General features: G+C 47.1%; 1 protein-coding gene across 1 annotated transcript; it reads left to right on the forward strand.

Moving 5' to 3' along the window:
* The first annotated feature begins 4,403 nt into the window (after positions 1-4,403).
* CRYGN (crystallin gamma N) lies at positions 4,404-12,376 on the forward strand. The gene is made up of 4 exons (XM_021555301.2): positions 4,404-4,424; positions 4,882-5,130; positions 6,852-6,997; positions 12,150-12,376. Exons 1-4 carry the CDS (start codon positions 4,404-4,406, stop codon positions 12,283-12,285), a joined length of 552 nt encoding a protein of 183 aa, XP_021410976.1. The 3' UTR covers positions 12,286-12,376.
* Positions 12,377-20,022: the final 7,646 nt, after the last annotated feature.

A 20,022-nucleotide genomic window follows, 5' to 3' on the forward strand; every position in this document is an offset into this window, starting at 1 on the left:
TTCTTTTTCCTGTTGTTTCCCTGCCTGTTTTACTCCATGATGGAGTTTGGGGAGTCACCTCTGGGTCTGTGGAGCCTTCTTTGTAATGCTTCTTCCCAGCTTCTGTAAAGGGTTGGTGAGTCCATGCTGCAGAAATAAAAAGCTGGGGAAGTGTTTTTGTTGTTCCTCTGTGTGCCTGCAGTAGCTGTGCTGTTGTGTCTGGACGAGGTGCAGATGTCTCAGATGTGTGCCCAGGCTTGCTGGGCTTAACCTGCTAATTAATACTGCTGAACCTCTCCAGAAGGAGAAATCAACAACTTGTAATTAGCCCTTATGTAATCAGGACTGCTCATCTTCAGAGCGTTTTGCTAATACTGGCTGTTCTTCACAACTTCATCTAACAAGGTCAAAATTGCTCCCCTTTGACAACTGGGGATGGGGAGTGAAAACCTTTGCACAGATCCCTTCAGCTGTTGTGAGTATGCAGAAATGTGGCTAAACTGGTGTGGGTGATGGGTGTCCTCAGCATCTGACTTTTCCTTGGATATCCTCTTCCCTGCTGGAACTTACTTTTTTTGAAATACAGTGAAGACTGAAAAGATTTCTCCCACCAGGCCTTCTGATGCTTTCCAAAATGAAGTCCAGATCTATCTCAGTCAAATGCTGAGATGTGTGATAATCCCTGGATAGAATATTACTGAAAACGAGACTAATTGGCTAAACCTGCCCAGCAGGTCCCCTCTCCAAGGTGAGGACCTGTTTTTCCTAATAGGAACCTGGCCAGATCCATCATTTTGTGACAGGATTTGCTGAGTCTGAGGAGGCTTTTTGGAGTCCTTCCCACACATGGGAGACACGAGGTGTTGCTGACATGGGATGGGTGGTGGGTCAGGGTGTGAGGTGGCCACCCTTGGTAGAGATTATCCAAAGATTTTTATGTCATAGTGCATCCATGCTGAAGGCAACACATGGAACCCACAACCATTGCCTGGCAGCTGATTCCCATTTCCAGCAACAGGTGATGTATTCTGCCAGGGAGGGTGTGGGTTGAATGTTTTGCAGAGATGTTCTGCAGTCAGTGTACCCAGACCCCCTGGCAGCTCTGGGAGGCAGCACATGGTGCACTCTGGTACAGGGAATGGGTAAATCAGCAGCAGAAATTGGTACTTTTGGCAGCTGTTCTGAGGTGGGCCAGGTCTTCAACAAGCAACGTGTATTTCACACAGAATCTCTTCTTTGAGCCATGAGATGGTTTCTCACTCAGGTCTGTTGCTGCTCTGAGGAGTCCCACAGGATGTGCTCATCATTCCCAGCAGCAAGCCAAAAATTTTTCCATGGGAAGGAGCAAGACCCATGGCTGTTTTATATTTAATGAGCTCAAAGTATCTCATACTGAGGTATGTGAAAAATCTATGAGCTTTTCAAAGCAAGGTGGTGTTTTGAAGGCCCTGAGCTAGGGATTTTCTGTGCCAGGTCTTACACTGCTTTGCAAATACAGACTCTTCCAGAAGTGTGGCCCTTTCAGAGGATGTGGAGCAACTGCTTGGTTATTTGTGTGGGGCTGTGCCAGCTCTAGGAGGTACCTGTGAGCAGAATGCTAATCCTGCTAAGCCTCTGACAGGGAATATTCCATTCACATAAGTGAGGTCACTCCCAAAGATTCACCTGCAGGAGTCACACCCTGCTCAGCTCCCCTGCCTCTGGTCTGGACAATTTGGAGAGCAAATTGTCTCTCACCACTTCACTCCTCGGCCTTGTGGCAGCAAAGGCCAGCAGAGATAGCACAGCCTGGAGCTGCCCTTGTGGACATCCAACCCAATTCCTCCCTGTAAGCCAAACCCACAAAAGAATCTCAGATTTTGGGGTTTTGGCTGTTAAAGCCAAATACTCAAACTTACAAGTTAATTTCCAATGTTTCATTCTTTAAGCAGCCACAGTGGATGAAGGCTGCCCACAATACTTTTGCTGGGGGGCTCATGGTCAGATGGACCTGGGCACGAGGAGGAGGTGAGGTCAGCCCCAGCACCACTTGCCTGAAATGCTCTTAGTGGCCACAGGCTCCTCAGGCTGCTCTTTTCTCTCTTCCATTGGCAACCTTTCCATCTTTGGCAAGGAGTTAAGGGGCTTTGTCCAGAAATTATCATTTGCCATTCTTCCATATTCTGTTTTCCTCATCGAGTTGTTTTTTCCTAGAGATAAGTCCTTTCTTATTTCATATCTTTAATGAGGTTTGTCAAAAAAATGAGGATAAAATTGCCACAGCCTCTTTCTATCTCTCTTGAAATAGCTTTTGAACCTGTTGGGCAATTTCTAAGAAATCTGATAGATGGGCACAAATCTCAGATTCATCAACCTCTTGCACATTGAATGAAATGTCACACTTTAAGAGAAACAGGAAAATCCCCTCATGAGACAGAGCCAGAGGAAACCAGGCTTTTGTGGTTCCATAAAAATCTCCTGAGGGAGCATTTGCTTTCCTGGGTGCTTTGGGGCAGTTTGCCATGGGTGCCACGGGTCTTCCTCTCCAGGCACCCAACAGCTCATGGCCAAGGCAAAGGGTGTGTGACACCAATGGATGCAGAGTTGGGTCCCAATGCCAGTGACAGTGCCACCCCATTGTCCTCATGCTCCCAGCCATGACCCAGAAGTGGGACACTTCTCCTTCTGTCCCAGGTCACTGACTGCAAGGCCACAGGAATGGGAACAACATTAAAGCCCCCCATCTTGGCTGCAGCTCTCCCAAGTGGGACTTTCTGCATGCTGTTAGTTTTCCCTGCACCATCTGGTGATTAATTTAACACCTTAAAATTAGCACCGGCGTTTCAAAGAGGTTTTGGGCAGGGTTGGGTTTTTTTTTAATCAGATGAGGGTTTTTTCATTGTTTCCTCCCTCACAGCACAACACATACGTGTGAGCCGTGTTCCTGCGATGCCAGGGCAGCTTTGCCTGCATCAGCTGGAGGATGTGTTTCCTCTCCCAGCACAAAGAGCCACCTCCCTCCTTCCTCCTCCAGTGCATCCCAGTCAGCAACATCCTCCAGCTCAGCCTACGTGTGTCTGCACACGTGCTTATTAACTTTTACATCTTAATCAAAAGGGTGGTGCTCTTTTGAGCCCTAATAATGACATCCTCTCTCCTGAAGCAGTCTTTAATCTCAAGATGAAGCGGTGAGCCGAGGCAGCAGAGCGGGGCAGCCGAGCCAGGCTGCTGGCACACCTGAGGATGGGAGCAGCCTGCCAGGAAAGGAGGTTTTAGGGTTCAGATTTGAGCTGTGTTCCTGATGGTCCAGGGAGGGAGGCAGCAGCAAGGGGAGGCAATGGGGGGCCAGTGAGTGAGGAGGAGGATTCAGTGAGCAGGGGCTGTGTGTGAAGCCTCTTCCAGAGATATTAAATAGCATAAAAGCACAAATCTCCTTTTAATGTGGCCCCTTGGTACGTCTCTGCATGCTGGTCCATAGGCCACCCCCATACATCTGCCTTTACCTCTTTCTAGCTCGTTACTATGAACTGATGGGGTTTATGGGCTGGGAGCTTCCTTTGCTGTTTGCCCTGGGAATATGACACTTAAAATCTCTGGGTATTCTTATAATACAATGAGGACTTTATGGTCCCATATAGCTGCAAGGTAAGTTACTTTAATATGGTAACTTTACGGTCCAAAAGTTCCTCTAATCCTGATTTACAGCTGTGAGTCAGGGCTTCAGTGCTGGAAGACCAAAACATTCCTGAGAACGATGCTCATGAGTGACATCAGTGGGTTTGTGAGCCCAACCTTTGTGCTTTGGAGGGGATCAGGTCCTTGGCTTTTGGTGATGCCATTTAGAGAGGTTCAAAGGTTAAATGAGAAACCATTGGTTTGCCAGATGGAGTGCAATGTTTGTTGGTGGGGAGTCTTCAAGGATACTCTTTCTTGGCTGCCAGACTGTAATAGGTGGGAAGAAACTGGGAAAAAGCAAATCTGACATAGAGAAATTATGTGCTATGCTTAGAGATGCTGCTGTTTCCTCATTTACTTGTTTTCTGTTCTGAGGAAAAAGAAAAAGGATGGAAGGAAAAGAAAAAATAGGAGGAAACAGAAAAGAAATTGAAGAAGTGAAATAGAAATAAAGATGAAAAAAAGAAGTATATAAAAAAAAAAGAAGTCCTCCAAAAAGGAGCAGTAAATGTGCACTGCTAATCGACCAAAGCCCTGCCAAGCAAATCTTTTGTCAGATCATCTGCCCAAAATCAAAAGCCCGGACTCAGCAGGCCCCGTCACCGGCGGTTCTGCCTACGAAGCAGGAAAGGCAAAGCCCCCGGTTCCCGCGGCTTTGTTACAAAGCCCTGGCAGCCCCGGCCCCCCCTATATAATGGGGTGTCCAATGACCCATCCATCGCGGTTCTGCTCCAGCTCCCACGCTGGGCCGTGGATAACGGCCACAGAAAATGTCTCAATACTCAGGAAAAGTAAGTAAGGACCCAACCTCTTCCCTTTCAGCCTGGGGCCGGAGAGCCCGAGCATCCTCTGGGTGGAAGGAGCTGATGAGATGAGAGAGCCAGCAGACATGGTGTGAGTGGTGATCCCGGGAGCAAATTTGGTAGCAGGGGTGGGGAGGGTGCGGCAGAAGGAGCTGCATTTCGGGAGCCAAATTTCCTGTTTAAACATTCCTGCTGGAAATATGTGTGAGTGAGCACGAGGTGGTGAGAAGTGTCATAAATGCGGGACGCTCCGCGTTCCCAGAAAAACAAATACTCTTCTTAGGAAAAAATGCCAGCGATGCTGTGCTCCTTTTGCTGGAAAGCAGCTAAAATAACCCAAACCACCCCGAAATGATGCATCTGCAGGAAATTCCCATCAGCTTGGAATGGGAGTCCGGCCGTGCCCCTGCTCCTCAACGCGAGCCCTTTCTCCTCCTCCCCCCAGATCACTTTCTATGAAGGCAAATGCTTCACGGGCAGGAAGCTGGACGTCTGTGGCAGCTGCAACAGCTTCCAGGACCAAGGTTTCCTCAACCGGGTCAACTCCATCTGTGTCCAGAGCGGAGCTTGGGTCTGCTTCGACCACCCCGACTTCCGAGGGCAGCAGTACATCCTGGAGCACGGCGAGTATCCCGACTTCTACCGCTGGAACGGGCGCAGCGACCACCTGGGCTCCTGCCGGCCCGTGGGGATGGTGAGTGGGATGCTGCTGGTGTTGGCTCTGCTGTTGGTGTTGAGTTTATCCTGGTCACAGGAGCCCCGTGAATAAGTGCCGTAAAAACGTGTGTTCTTTACAAATAGGGTGTCCCATTGAGCAGGAAGGAGTTTCCTGGGTGGGTTTGTCCCCGTTCAGAGCGGTCTGTGCAGGCCACAAAGCTGAGACAGTTTCCTGTGTCCCCAGACAGGAGGAAGATGCATCTTCTTCCTCTCACAGTGAAACGCAGTGCCTTTAAGAGGATGTGGTTTTCCAGATGAGATGGCAAGGTCCTGCTGGTACCACGTGCTTTTCCTTTTAATGTAAGCTGCTGTGAGATATTCACAGGGGGATTCAGAAGGAGATTCATTGCCCAAGGCAAGTTAGAGCTGCAGCTGCTGCATCTCCCCATGCACCCAAACGGGGAGAGGGCAGCCCAAGGGCTTTCCAATCAGACCATAGGGCTGCTCCTAGCAAATTTTAGTTGAATTCTCTGCTGTTGCAAACCACTCTCTGACCTGGATAATCCCAAACTAAACCCATTAAATTCCCTTCCCCTTATCAAGTTTTTAAAAACACCGTCCAGAGGAAGTTTTAAATGGGAAGATTAAAAAGTAGCAAAGAAAAATGAGTACGGGTTGGGTCTTTCCATTGATTCTCCTACCACTGGGGCAATAATGAGCCCAGCTGGAGCTGGTGGGATTTCTCACTGGTCCTGAAACTGCTTTTGGCTCAGCAGCGGGTCTATTTCAGGTCTGTAACATCATTCCTAAAGCACCTCCATGATCCATACGTGGAGGGATGCTCTGGCCCAGGCCGTGGACCCTGGCCAGCACAAGGATGTGCTCCTCTTTTCCTGGCCCAAGATTTTCCCTGTGAGATGCCAGCGAGGGCTCGGAGGCGTTTGTGGGCGCAGATTCCCGGAGGAATGTTCGCTGGGCGCGGTGTCCGCTGGGCTGCTGCCGGCGGCTCCCTGCCGCGGGTTTGGCGTGGCAGCCCGGCCTCCTTGCGTGCTGACGTTGTTTGTTTGAAAAATGCATTTAGGTATCCTTTGAATTTGGCTTTAAAATATCCTTTGAGCTCGCTCTGTCCCACATAGCTCTGCCACAGGCTGCAGAGATCTCCCCAGAGTAATTTGTGACACGTAACCATCAAGGGCTCAGCAATGATGATGATGGGAAAGTTTCCTTTTTTCCCCCGTTTTTATTTTCCTAAAAGAAAGGCACAGCATCTCTCACCAGGAACAGCAGCTGTGCATGAAACCAGAGGCAGTGTAAATTAGTTTAGGGGAATAGTCCAACATCTTTGTACATTCAGGCTATGTTTCATTTTCCTGTTTGGGTGTGCAGAGCGTCGGGGCTGCAGCTGATGCTGCATTTGGTTTGGAGGGTGTGTGGGCTGGTGGAGGGGATCTGCAGATGGACGAGGGGCTGTGTGTGCCCCAGCACTGGCACCCCACGATGTGCATGTGGCCAGCAGCACAGGAAGGTGCAGCCAGGCACAGGTTTGGGAGACTTTTGGCTGCTCTCATGGTTGATGTGCTGGGAGGCAGCATGAGTTTGTGCGTGCTCTGTTCATGCTGGCACCAGTGGTCTTGGATTGCTCTTCACATTCCTCTTCCAAAGTACCCTTCTGTCTCCCTCTTTGTCTTATAAAAGCCAGAGAAATAGTTTGTTGTGCTTTTTTGGTGTTGCTGTTGACTCCAATCCCTTTGTCCCCAGCACGGCGAGCATTACAGGATCGAAATATTCGAGGGGAGCAATTTTAGGGGTCCCAGCCTGGAGCTGACAGAAGATTGCTCCTTCCTGCAGGGACAAGGCTGGGACAAGGCCTGCATCAATGCCCTCAAAGTGTACGGAGATGGCGCGTAAGTAATTCCACGTGTCCTGGGCACTGCAGGGGACAGGGGGCTGCAGACACTCCTCCCTCATAGAAAACCCTGTCAGCACTGAGGACACTTGGTGAAAGCCTAAAAATGTTTATTAAGCCTTTGGTTAAAGGTGAGTGTTGGTGCCTGCCCACTGCAAGTTGCTTCAAAGGGGTCTGACTTTTGGAGGGTGGCAGCTAAGCATGAGTTACAAGAACTCTGAGACACCTTTTTAAGGTGTATGAAATGAGAAGCCTAAAACCATCTCCTTCCTTCCTTCCTTCCTGCCTTCCTTCTGCCTTCCACACCTCTTTCAATCCATGCAGAAGCTCTCAGGGAGGTTGGATGGATAGCTCCAGGTGATGCATGTCAGGGCTTTTGCTTTGCAAGTGGCTTCACCACTTTTCCTATGATGGCAAAACTGAGGCAGTGGCACCTCCCCTTTACATTAAATCCTGCCTCTGAAAGACAGGGCTGACAGCAGTGGTGATGCCCAGACTGAGGCTCAGCCCCACCCTCTGCCCCTGCAGACATTCCTGAAGGCCTGGGCAGGATGTCACTTTTGCCTTTTCCTTGATGTTTGGTGGCAGTTTGTATTTTCTCAATGGTGTTGGTCCTTTCTGTGTTTTTTTCCTCTTATTGTCAGACCGGTTGTTTTCTGTCTGTCTCCCCTTTCCTCTGTCTGACAATTGTGTTTTCACTGCAAGCGTGCTGGGAGCTGGGGAGTGCCATGACACCTTCCCAGAGGCAGGCAGAGGGTGGCTGGAGGGAGGCCCTGGGGCAGAGGGAAGCCCCTGCAGAGGAGGGAGCACAGGTTCTTCACCTGTGCTGGACTGGACGTTGTGCAGCTCACAATGGTGTGAGATGCTGGACCCTTTGTGTCCATTTTTTTTTTCTAAGAATAGGGAAAGGTTGTTGCTATGCAAGCTCAAGACATCCTGACAGCAGCAAGTGTCCTGCAGGAGCCTTTCTGATCCAGCCAAGGCCTCTCCTCTTCCAAAAATCCAGGCTTATGATTAGGCAATGGCAGTTCATTAAGGAGCAGAGCTGCCCACTCCTGATGGGAAGAAATGTCTGGAGCCCACCAGGGACCCTGTTAGTGCTGAGCATTTGAGCACCAACACTGCAAAGCCAAGAGGGAGCCTGTGAATACTCTGGCAAGAGCTTTAGGGCCAATTTACTGCTTGGGTCTCTGTAGCAGAGCCTTAAGCTTGAGAAACTGGGAAGCTGCCCAGAAACTTTCAAGCACTTGAATTTTTCAGATTGATTTTCCCCCTCACCTACAAAATATATAAAGGGCACAAAGCTTGCTCTCCCTCACATGGGAGTCTGGATCGTTTGTGTTAACATCACAGGACTTCTCAAGGTCTATGAACAGTGAGAAAAAATGGAAAAAACAAAGCACGGAGAGGCGCATGGTGAGGAAAATCACTGAGGTTTGTAGCATTACATTCAGATCCTGGGAAGATCAGTGCTGGACATGCTTGGAAAGGTCTGTAAAGGCAATTAAATGCAGGACAATGTAGAGGGATCTGCTGTCCTAGGCTGCAGGAGGAGAGAGGGAAGGATGAGATAGCACTGCAGAGAGGTGAGAGCAGGGAGAGAAAGGGACCCTATAGCACCACTTCTCTCCTTTGGATGGACTTTCTAAACCCAAGTGCCTCCAGAGGTGCTGCAGGTGTAGATGATGCTGGGCATAACCTGGCAAAGCTGTCCCAGGACTCATCCTTGGATGTCTGGGAGCAGAGGAGATGGGGTCAGTGGAGACAAAGGGAGTTTCAGCCACAGACTTGCTGTGATTTTCACCCTCAATTCCCACAACATGACATCTGTTGGATACAGAAATATTTGTTTCCATTTCCAAATCCATGGATGGTGTCATGTGCTGATAAAAAGTTGCTGCCTGCGCTTTGTGGAGGTGGCTGTGCCCGCGGGAAGTGATGATGGATCCTCTGGAAACATGGCAATGGAGACAAACATCAGCCTTTGGCATGGGGCATGGTGAGCCTGAGGGGGTCCAGCACCTTCCCTGCTGCCTTCCTGGGGCAGCCAGAAGGGTGATGGTAAAGCTGTTTAAGGCACACTGGCAATGTTGCTATTTTGGAGCAGTTTTGAGGTGTCACCGCCTCCTCGGGAGCTGTTGCAGGTTTGTGGTGAGTGGCTTCGCCCGTCCCACGGGCAGAGCCAGCTCCAGTATCACATATGGTATCATCTGATTTTAGATGAAGATGTGTAGCTCTTGTCCTCCTTTGTGCCTCAGCCACTCCACAGAGGACAGCCTAGAAATAACAATTTTAAAAAGCTGAATTTGTTTGGCGGCCCAGGAGAGAATATCCCAAAAAGAGCTTTTCTACACTACAGTGGAATAACTTGAAGGAACCAGACCAACATTTATTCTGCTGAAGCATTCATGAGTGCTTGGTAGCTGTTCTACAGTCAGGTTGTGAAATACAAAGCAGAACAGGTACCCAAATGCTGCTGCCCAATAAACATCACAAATTCCTCAGCAAAGGTGATACCTGCCCATGGCACTGCTCAAGTCCTACATGGAGAATAAGTGACTTTGAGCTCCACTGAAAGCCTCCTGCTTGGTTCAGGCTGATGCTCCAGCATTCCCCTCCTCATTTTTCAGTTTGAGCAGCCAGTGTTGGCTTACAGAGTTTGAGTTGGTTCCATGAGCATTTTATTCCCATGTCTGCTGGGATTATGTGCTAATGAAACACAGCACTGAGATGTTTGAGGGCTGTGTGCTCTGTGCCTGGATCAACTCTCCCATGCTGGGCTTGAGGACAAGATCATCTCATTTATTTTTTTTTTTTTTCTGGGCTCCTGGCTGACTTGATTTCCACTCTTGCTGATGGTCTTAGAGAACGTAAATTCTAGGCAATAAAGGAATAGCTAAGTAAGCCATACAGGCCTTCACTCATCACCTTACACTGCCAACACACTTCACTCCCATCTTTCTGCTATTCCTTTTATTCCTTTGGGTTTTGGGCTTTTTCAGCCTTCCCCTAAGCAGAGGGACAAGCCAAGTGGGTGTTCTTATCACCACACCAGGTCACTCAGTCTGCTTCTATCTACATCCAAGCCTGTCCCATTCCCTCCACATAATGGTGCAGACACATCAACCATGTGTCTGGAAAGAAATCTTGGTAAAGACAGTGACTGTGAGGGGCTGCTCTTCCTCCTTCTCTATTCCCCAGGGCCCACCTGTTGTTGAAAGGTGTCCTAGAGCAGAAGAGCTGAAAAGAAAGAGGAGAAAAATGTTATAAACTGTTGTTAATTAAGCTGGGAATGCTTTCTGTCACTGCACACTGGGATATGTGGTGGGAGTACACTCCACCCACAGGTGAGCAGTGGGCAGCCTTCCCCACGTGCTGCAAAGTGAGCATCAAAGCAAAAGACTGAGGATGATTTTGTAATTCCAGTTTGGATATAAACTGGCTGCAACAAGGTCCAGAGAATGAGGTTGTTTGTTTGCAGGAGCCACGTGTCAGAGATGCCATGCCCAGGGCTCTGATACTACTGGATGCTCTGTCACAAAACCAAGGCACAGCATTCCATGCTGGTATCCACATGCTGGTCCTGCTCCTGCACAGGGATCTGGGAGAAGGGAACCACCACAGTCCCACCTCATGTCCTCTCAGAAACACAAGACAAATATGTCAAGGAACCTGTAAGGTGCCTTGCATAAAAAACTCCAAAACTTTTCTTGTTTTGTTTTTTAAATAATGCCTGTGGGTGGCTGGTTTTATAAACAATTTTTCCTAAGCCTCCAGCTTTTTGCTTTGGGTTAGACTGATCTGAGTTCACCAGCTGTTGTCTGACCCTTAAGGCCCAGCAGTCTTTGACCCCTCCAGCTCTTGAAGAAGTTTCTCCCTGGAAATCCCACATACAGTAAGTCCTAACCCCAATGTCCCAGCTGAATTCCTGCAAAGACAGACCACAGAAACCAAAATATTTGGAGGATTGCATTTCTGCTTTGCTGTCATTGCTGAGAAAATAGATGGGAAAAGCAGCAGAGATCCTCATAAAATCTTAAAAAATATGGGGATGAGAGGAAAGAGGCAGAGATGAGCAGCTCAGCAATGACAGGGTGGTAACCTGACTGTAAAACTGTCAGAGCAATGGCAAAATTTGGTTAAGAAGCATGGGAGACTCACATAGAGGACAGGGGTGACACTTGTGGCCACAGTAAAATCATGTGAAGTGAAGGGAGAGAAAAGTGGCAAAATTGTGCTTTTTGACCATCAGAATTGCTCCTGACTTGACCTTCAAATGGAGAAAGACATTTCACAAGCCAGGGCAATGGACAGTGTAGCCAAGCCAGGGGAAGAAGTCAGGCATGCCAAAGTCACCAAGGTTATTAAATGTTGTATCCATTTGACTGCATTACAAGGGAAAGTTGTCCTTAACTCTCGATGTAGAGATAAAGATAACCAAACCAAGCCCTGCTCTCTGTTGGAAAGCATAAAGAGGCCATTAGGAATTATTAACAAAGAGAGAAATTACTAAATATGGTTCCCATCATATCTAACGAATCAGTTCAAAGAGGCAAAGCATCCATCAAGCATTGCATGTTTCTTCTTACAGCCCCTAAAAAGGGGTTTATGCAGGGGCTGAGGGGACTCATATCCTTCTTTAGCGCTATCAAATGCTATTAAATTGTTTCTGTTGCACATGGTGAAGCTCAGCCACATCCATTCCTACAGTAATGGGAAGCAGGGAGCCCTTGGGCCTAGGTTTTATTGCTGGTGTAACCCAAAACATCTTCCAAGGGCAAGGTCCAGTTTGGCTTTGGGTATTTGCCAGGCCACGCTGGGGGGAGCGCCCACAGTGAACCCCACCAGGAGCATCTCCATGTGTGGGGTGGGACTGGGAATGAGGCCCTGGAGGTTTGCAGTGCAGCAGTGCCTGAATGCAGCCCCTCAGAGCAGCCACTTTGCACGAGCAGGGACGCAGGTGACCCCGCTTTGTGCCACGGTGCTGGGGCCCAAGTGATCTCAGAGAACATAAATTCTAGGCAATAAAGGAACAGCTAAGTAAGCCACACAGTCCTTCACTCATCACCTTACACTGCCAACACACTTCACTCCCATCTTTCTGCTATTCCTTTTATTCCTTTGGGTTTTTTTCCACCCTTTGTGCCCAGGTGGGTGCTGTACGAGGAGCCCAACTACCGGGGCCGCATGTACGTGGTGGAGCGCGGCGAGTTCAGCAGCTTCGACGAGTGGCAGGCGCGCAGCTCCAGCGTCCAGTCCATCAGGAGAGTCGTCAACTACTTCTAGCTGAGCCTTCACCCTGCCAGCCATGGCCTGCTGAGGCTGAGCATCACCCTCCTCCCCACGTGCTGACCCCTGGAATAAATTGTTAAACACCAGCTGTTGGCTCCAAGCAGTTTTTTTTTTATATAACTAACATGAGTTGGTGAGAGACGAGGCTCGTAATCTTTCTAAGCTTGATTTAAACGCCGTGAGTTTGCTTTCTTAATCTGCAGTGGCTTATAAGGAGGCCATGGGAGGATGGGCCAGAACTGCTGGTGACACACAGATGTAGGAAGATGCCTGCCATCGTGGTTGTGGTCTGACACATGTTCCTTCTGCCTCGACCAGGGCCACCATGTGATGGCCCCGGCTGACTCCGAGTGCCTGGAGGAGGTCATGTGGATGCACTCATGGGTGGGGAGCACAGGCAGAGCCATTGGGAGCCATGTGAGAACACACGTGAGGATCACAGCAGGAGCTGAGCGACTTGTGGGGTCTGCCTGAGCATGACGTGCTGGTCTTGATAAAAAGGTGAAAGCAGCCATTCATCCTGAGCTACTTTAACTTTAGATCAGTACACATTAAAAATATATATCAAAAAAACCCCAAGGCTGAAGGCACAAAACCTGAGCAACCTTCTCTTTGTTCCCAACCCTTCATGGCAATGACATTTTGAGGGATCAGCAGCCAGGGAAAACAGCCACTGCACTGCCATTTATTTCACAACCCTCTTCCCATCTTTCTGCCCCTTCAGTTGTTTCGGTGTCCCTGAACCCCATTCCATGGTTGGCAATTGGGATGGGAACCACTCTGCCCCTTCACTTATGGACTGTCCACTGCAGCCTGGGTACTTCCCCTGGCATGCAGCCCCCAATAGTGCAGCAGCCTCCCTCCTGTAAAATCACAAGCTGTGTTCAGCATTAGCTAGGGTGTTTCTGGCTGTCTCAGAAAGGGGCAATTTTATTCTCTTCACTCTGTTACTCTATTAGCTGTTAAGCCTTGGCTGTCTGATAGATCCTGACAGGCGCAGGCATGGTGCCGGCAGAGCTGCAAAGCTCTGTGTAAATCCAGTGGGAAGGCTGCTGAGCTAACCCCAGCCCCAGCCCTCTGAAGGGACGTGAGTGAGGCTGACAGGTCCCCAGCACACTGGAGGTGAGGCGTGGGTGCCCTCGGGGCTGCTCTGCTCTGCAGGTCTGCCATGGGAATCTGTGCTTCCCTGAGCGATGGGGAGGAGCAGGACTGTGCTCTGTGCCAGGGGATGGTTGGTCCCATGCTGCATCCCAGTCTGACACTGGATCCACCTGCCATTCCACCAACTCACACTCCTCCACCTAGATCTTGGCTCCCTGAGGCTCTCTACTGTATATGTGTTATGAAGGGGTATGGAAATGCAAAAAAAATTTCTACCTTGTGAATTTAACAGGAGTTTGGGTGATGTCTGCCTTAGCAGTGATACAGACAATCACGTCCTCTTGTAGACAGCCTGTTGTCTGAATGTATCCTCCATGCAAATAATTACAGCAGTACTTACAGTTACACCAGCTCAGCTCTGGACTTCAGTGGCCGTGTCCTGGGTGGCTTGTGGTGACATGGTCCATTAGAGGTGTAAAAATATTTAAGATCTTTAATGGGTTGCAAGGTATTTCTGTGTCAGAGAAGGCAGGGAAATGATTCATTTATTGAGTGGGATGCACAAATGTACAACTCGTGCATCAACTCTTGCGTATTTCATTTTCTTTTAATTAGATGCAGCTTATGAAAGATTTTAGGAGTCCTTCCAGGATTAGCGTTGCTCTTGCCTCATGAAGGCTGTAATCGGCTCCTGAGCAAAATGCACTCTATTAAAAGTTAATATTCAGTCATATGCAGTGCTCTCTGTTGTGACCTCGTGGACATTCATCTGTTAAAAAAACTCCAAAGTGGTCCCAGAGAAAGACAAGCACTAAATTGTGATGAGCTTTAACAGAGGCTTTTCATTCATTTGAAACACATTCAATGTCACAGTGCAGCATGAAGGATAAAGAAACAAAGGCTTTAAATTGTACAATAACTGGAGTCCCAGATGCTCCAAGTGTCTGGGGGACAAAAGAAAAGAAAACAGAGAGCAACCATCCACCCACATTCCCCTGGGAACAACAGCATAAGCCCAGACACCCCCACATCTGGGTTTCTCAACACTCAGTGCACACAGCCAGGGGAGGTGACTGTCCCCCTGACGTTGGGGTCAGAGCTGTGACATCACAGACACTCTGCTCTGTGGCTTCCAGTGGTCAGGGGTTCAACTCCCCTGCGTGCAGGGCAGCATCACTGACATCCCTGCTCATCCTCAGTGGCAGCGTGGGACTGTGCACGTACACACAGCTGTACAGGCTGACTCCAGCACCCAGGCACTGTGTGCAAGCCCACTTCATCTACACACTTCAAACTAATTATTTGTTTATATGCTCTAGTAGATTAATATTTGCTGCTTAAATTGTGGAAGTACACTTAGGATCCTAGTCCTGGACTGAACCTTGTGCTAGGAGTTAAAAGCACAAAAAACACACCTGGGTAATCTTTGCTGTTGTGTGGAACCCTGTTTGTAACCAGTGAGTGTTTAGCTACCTATAGCACATTTTACACAAGTTTGTAATATGCCTGCCTAAACACTCATCATTTACTAACATCTGATATCCCATTTATGAGCACACTCTCAGTGCAAAGAGCTGGTCCCATGTGAAGGCTATTTAAAAAATTCCTCTGTGTGCACAAGCCTAATCTCACTAAAAACTGGCAGCAGGGAATTGAATTCCTTCTATTTTTTGCTTATTTGAAAGCTAAGTAGGGTGGCCATGGGCCTAATCCAAACAGTGATGCTGCAGGAACATGCATTGCGTTGGCAGTGGGGGGACGTGGCTCTCGTTCTCTTCCTTTTCCCTCCCCCTCCTTGCTAAATCTGCACTTGTTCAAAGGACAGAATGTACAGATCCCATATGCTTGCTAGTGGCTCGTTGGTGGTTTTTCCCCTAAAAAAAAAAAAATATATATATATATATATATTATTGACATTGCTTTAATATGAAATGGTATGATTTGTGAGTTTATAGTGTATAAAAGATAAATGACAAAAATGCCAGCTCGATGTGAGATTGTGCAGTGGTTTGAGCTGTACATCATTAAACTGTATGGCTGAACGAGCTCTGCTACGTGAACCGAGGAGGCAAGCCATGGATTAAGGAAATTGGAAACTGTTCCACAAAATGCTGAAGATGAAACAAAGATTCAAAATGAACAAAAGGGACAAGTTATTAATTGCAAGAGAGAGAACTAAATGAAATCAGCTCCATCTGGAAAACCAGGAAAACCCTAATAATCAGCGTTACTGTGCTTGGCTAAGCTGCTGCAGTGTAATATTCAGAATAACTTTGAATTACATCTGGCCCCAAAGCAAATAGCTCCTGCCAGAATGCCTGCACACATGAATGTCCTTTCTTTGTAGCTGGATAATGTGCAAATGTGATGAGATATCTCTTTCAAATGAATCCTTGGAAGATATCTGAGGAAGTGCAGTGCTTTTGCCTTGCTATACTACTTGGTACATGTACATATAGTGAAGGTAAGGAGGAAAGTGCCTACTGATCCACGGTTGGCATGTGTGATGTTGTCATGTTCAAATGAATCTTCCTCACTGGTTACAGAGGTGAAAGGGCTGCACAGCCACCTCCCTTCCCTGCAGAATCCAAGAGGTGTTACCCTGCTATCGAGCCCCACGCTCACACCTTCCTGTGCTTTTTTCTCTCCTCCTCCAGAGACACCTCTCTGGACCTGGTAGAAATGAATTCACTCCTTGGTGTCTGCAAGAGCCGTTTTATTACTTCTTCAAGTAGAAAGTCTGGCTCAACAGTGACCTCTTTGACTGAGTGCAGAAAGGAAATGAAGAGCTTCAAAAGGTCTCTCCAATGTCTGGCACCAGGAGGAGACCCCTGGTCATTGTTAATGCCTAAGCAATGGCAGGGTAAAAATGCAAAGAGAGCATAGTGACTGGGCTCTGGAAGAGGTTGCCCAGAGAGGTTGTGGAGGCTATTTCCCTGTAGATATTCAAAAGCTCTTTGGACACAGTCCTGAATAATGTGTGCCAGAGGACCCTGCTTGAGCAGATGACCTTCAGTGATTCCTTTCAGCCTCAACCATTCTGTGATTCTATGATACTTGGGACCATTGACAGATATTCTGGCTCCCATGCTTCATCTAGTTTGGATGTAATTTTCTTTTCTTTACACATTTTCTTCAATCTTGTATTGAAGCCAAAGGAAAATCAACTCGGGTGAAAACACATTGAAATTTTTACTACCCATGGGCTCAAACCCTTGTCCAGGAGTAAATCTGCTATAGTTAAGAACATCTGAACCAGATAATATCTGTGTAATGTGATCAGCATCATCAACATTGTAAATGGTGATTTTTCGGGGGTGTTTAAATTTTAAATAATCTGGTTTATTGCAGAGGTTAAACTCAGTTAAATCAACTTCAATGGCTGAGGCTCATGTAGCTTGGTGTCCTTTTTTTCTTCCAAGAGTCACCTTTCAATCAGCAGAGGAGGTGCAATAACATCCCACACAATTTGAGCTATTCCCCCATTTACTGGTGGCTGTGACAGAAACCAAACACACATGGAAAAGAGTGGAAAAGGACGGAAATAAAACAAATATTAATTTTCCATGGAGCAACGGGAGCACTGAAGAAAGAGCAAGTGGTGTACCAGGTTTTCCATGGGCAGATGACCATCTTTACATGATTCAGAATGAGACAGTTTGTAATCAAGTCAAGCTGTCCTGGTTCCAGCATGCAAACATATGGAGGAATGTACCAGTGTATTCAGTCAAATTGCCCGTGAAGTAAACATGAAATTGTACAGAAATTGTTAATGCAAATTCCTGCTTTGAATATGATGATCTCTAGTGGATTGCAGTAAATCCACATGTCCTGTAGGCATTTGCACCTGCACTCACACAGTCCAAAAAGCACTGAATGCTGCCTCTCAGCCAGAATGGTTTAATGTGCTCCTGCTAGGGAGTTTGGGATGGTGAAGGATCAGTCCTGCTATTCCATGGAAAAAAATGCAATTTAAAAAATATTTAGTTAATTCATTGCAGCAATTTTGGCATGCTGCCACTCAGTTTGTTTAGCCTGATATAAACTAAGCTCTTTTCTCATGTAAGTATTTACTGGTGGCCACCAGTGCTGCTCATCATCTGTGGTGGGGTAAGCAAGCAGTGCAACTCCTTCCCTGCAAGACACCACACCGGGCAAGGCTCATGGTCAGCACAGGTTTGTTCATGCTTTGGGAGAGGTGCTTTTAAGCATTGACATTGCTGCCCTGGGATCCTGGTGGTGAGGAGGTGGGTGAATGATCCTGACTCATAGATGGGCAAAACTCAAACTCTGTGGTTTCAGCTGACCTTACCCCCTTTTTTTTTTTTTTTTTTTTTTTTTTTTTTGGGCTGTTAGAAACCAAGACCTTAGAGAGAAATAGCAAAAAACTGTTCATGTGACAGACCTCTTCCTTGCATGCTTTGCTGAAGGAGACCACCACTAAAACCAGTCCCTTACATGCACAGGAACCAGTGCTACAGAAGCCAAAAGGCACCTGCACACAACTGTGACATGGAAACACACCAAACACTATGAGCCTCCTTAAGTTCTGCAGGGCAGGCTGTACAGAAATCCTGCTTTTAAACCAAGTTTTCAGGAAGACAAAGCACAGTGTGGGCCACTCCACACACAGAGCTGACCTGCTAAACTCTGAGTGCAACAGCTGCTCCAGCAATGTAAGTGGGAATCAAAACTGCTGAGATTTGCAATACTTTGTGTGGTTGTCTTTGGTTTTCTTGGCTGGTAATGCAAGAAGAAAACAATAACATTTGAGTCATATGAACCAATAATAATAATAATAGTAATAATAATAATAATAATAGGATTTCAAAGGTTTTATTTTGTGTGAGTCTTGCTGTTATTGACTTGCCCTTCAAAATTATTCTTCTGAAAATAATAGAGCCTCTTTTTTTTTCACTGAGGGTTGGGGCCAGATTAATTTGTCATCTCCCTTCTAAAAAGAGAGGAAAAAACCCAGGCAAATGCAATTTTAACTTCTGGAATTTATCATTTGTGTTCAGGTCTCTCTATAGAGTTGACAACTAGTATTTCAAAGGTTTGAGACTTTCTTAGAACTTATTAATAAATGATATTTAATAGTCAGCTTCCTTCCCAATTAAACACCACACACCCCATCAGAACCAGGGGCTTCCACAACACTGGAAATACTTCTGTTTATATTGAATGATTCTTCTTTTCAGCTGCATTAGACAATACAGGTTTGGAAACACAAAAAAAATTCTGGTAGGAATCCAAAATTTCTGCAACAACCCCCTAGGCCTGGGATTTGTCTAATAGCTTGCTGTTAAAGGGTTCTTTGGCTGGAAAGAAGTACCAGACAGAGTTTCCCTTGTTCTAGTTCTTTGTTTATTTTTTTTTCCTTTTTCTTTTAATTTGGTATTTGACTCCTCAGCACAAACCTGCCATCAAGATGATGGAAGCTCCAGGGGAGGACAGAGGTTACCAACTTCTCAAAGCTTGCACTGATTTCTTGCAGGAGTTTTTCCTTCCCCAACCTCCCAAGTAAGACAGAATAACAATAGTATGAATAACAGTAACAACAACAACAACAATAAAAACATTCTAATCAGTGATTTTTCCATTAAGGTTCAAATCACCTCTTGAAAGACACAGTGGAAAAGACCCAAAACTGTGTCAGGAGTTGTCACTCCCAGACCTCTGGTGTTCTTGCCTTCTGCTGGGAGCAGTAGCGATGGGGACGCTCCGATTTCCCGGCAGCACGGGGTGATTACCCAGCACTGAGGGCACTCAGTGCAATTAGTGGGAATTAGGGCAGGCCCAGAGCTGTGCCTTGGCTCCTGCAGCCTGTCCCAGAGGGACACCAGCTGCTTTAGGAGCCTGGTGCAGAACTGGCTCATCAAGCAAGCCAGAGAGTTCAATCACATTTATTTAGCATGACTGCACCGATTTACCGCAGCTGAATAGCTGGCCCACAGCGTGCACATGTTCCTAGGTGGTTAAAAGTCACTGTTCACATTTCCCTTCCTGTTCAAGTGCTCCAAGGCTGCATATTTCAGTAGTGCCTCTGGAAAGTAGCTATTGTTTTTATCTTTTCAGTGGTTTAGTTGTGAAATTCATGCTTGGAGAAGGGGTGGAGGAAAGTCCCAGAACAGCCGACCGAGGTAAATAGCATTTCCTCTGTCCTAATTATTTTCTTCTGTCACTTCTGTGCCTTTGCAACTCCCTGAGAATCCATCTCCATGCCTTAAACATCAGACATTTGCTGACACCCTTGTAGAGTGCTGATTAGATGAAAACAGTATGTCAAATTTAAGGCTGGAAGTGAGTCAAGGCCATTTGTCTAATCAGCTTCTCTTTTTCTTCACCAACACAAAAATCAGAGTAGAAAGGACCTTCCTCATTAACAAAGAGTAATGGACACCAAATCAGATTTAGAGTGGGGAGACAAAAAGTATATTCCCTAAGTTAATAACCTTAGCTAATGCAACTGATTTGTCTTAATTGAAGTCAGTTGTAGAACTGGGCTCTGAATCTTTTCCTCATTGCATGGCTCAGCCTAACAGGGAGCCCAAGGGTTAACAGCACAACTGCTGGTCTCCTTAGTATATATCTCTATGACCATAAGTAATGCATATTTTGAGCAATTGC

The sequence above is a fragment of the Lonchura striata genome, chromosome 1 (genome assembly GCF_046129695.1).
Source record: "Lonchura striata isolate bLonStr1 chromosome 1, bLonStr1.mat, whole genome shotgun sequence".
NCBI classification, from domain to species: domain Eukaryota; kingdom Metazoa; phylum Chordata; class Aves; order Passeriformes; family Estrildidae; genus Lonchura; species Lonchura striata.

Bases quoted from the DNA above. Each gene is read 5' to 3' on its own strand.
- CRYGN (XM_021555301.2), top strand. From the start codon at position 4,404: ATGTCTCAATACTCAGGAAAA. The intron at 5,131-6,851 runs GTGAGTGGGATG...CTTTGTCCCCAG, and splicing joins CCTGCCGGCCCGTGGGGATG to CACGGCGAGCATTACAGGAT. The intron at 6,998-12,149 runs GTAAGTAATTCC...CTTTGTGCCCAG, and splicing joins AAAGTGTACGGAGATGGCGC to GTGGGTGCTGTACGAGGAGC.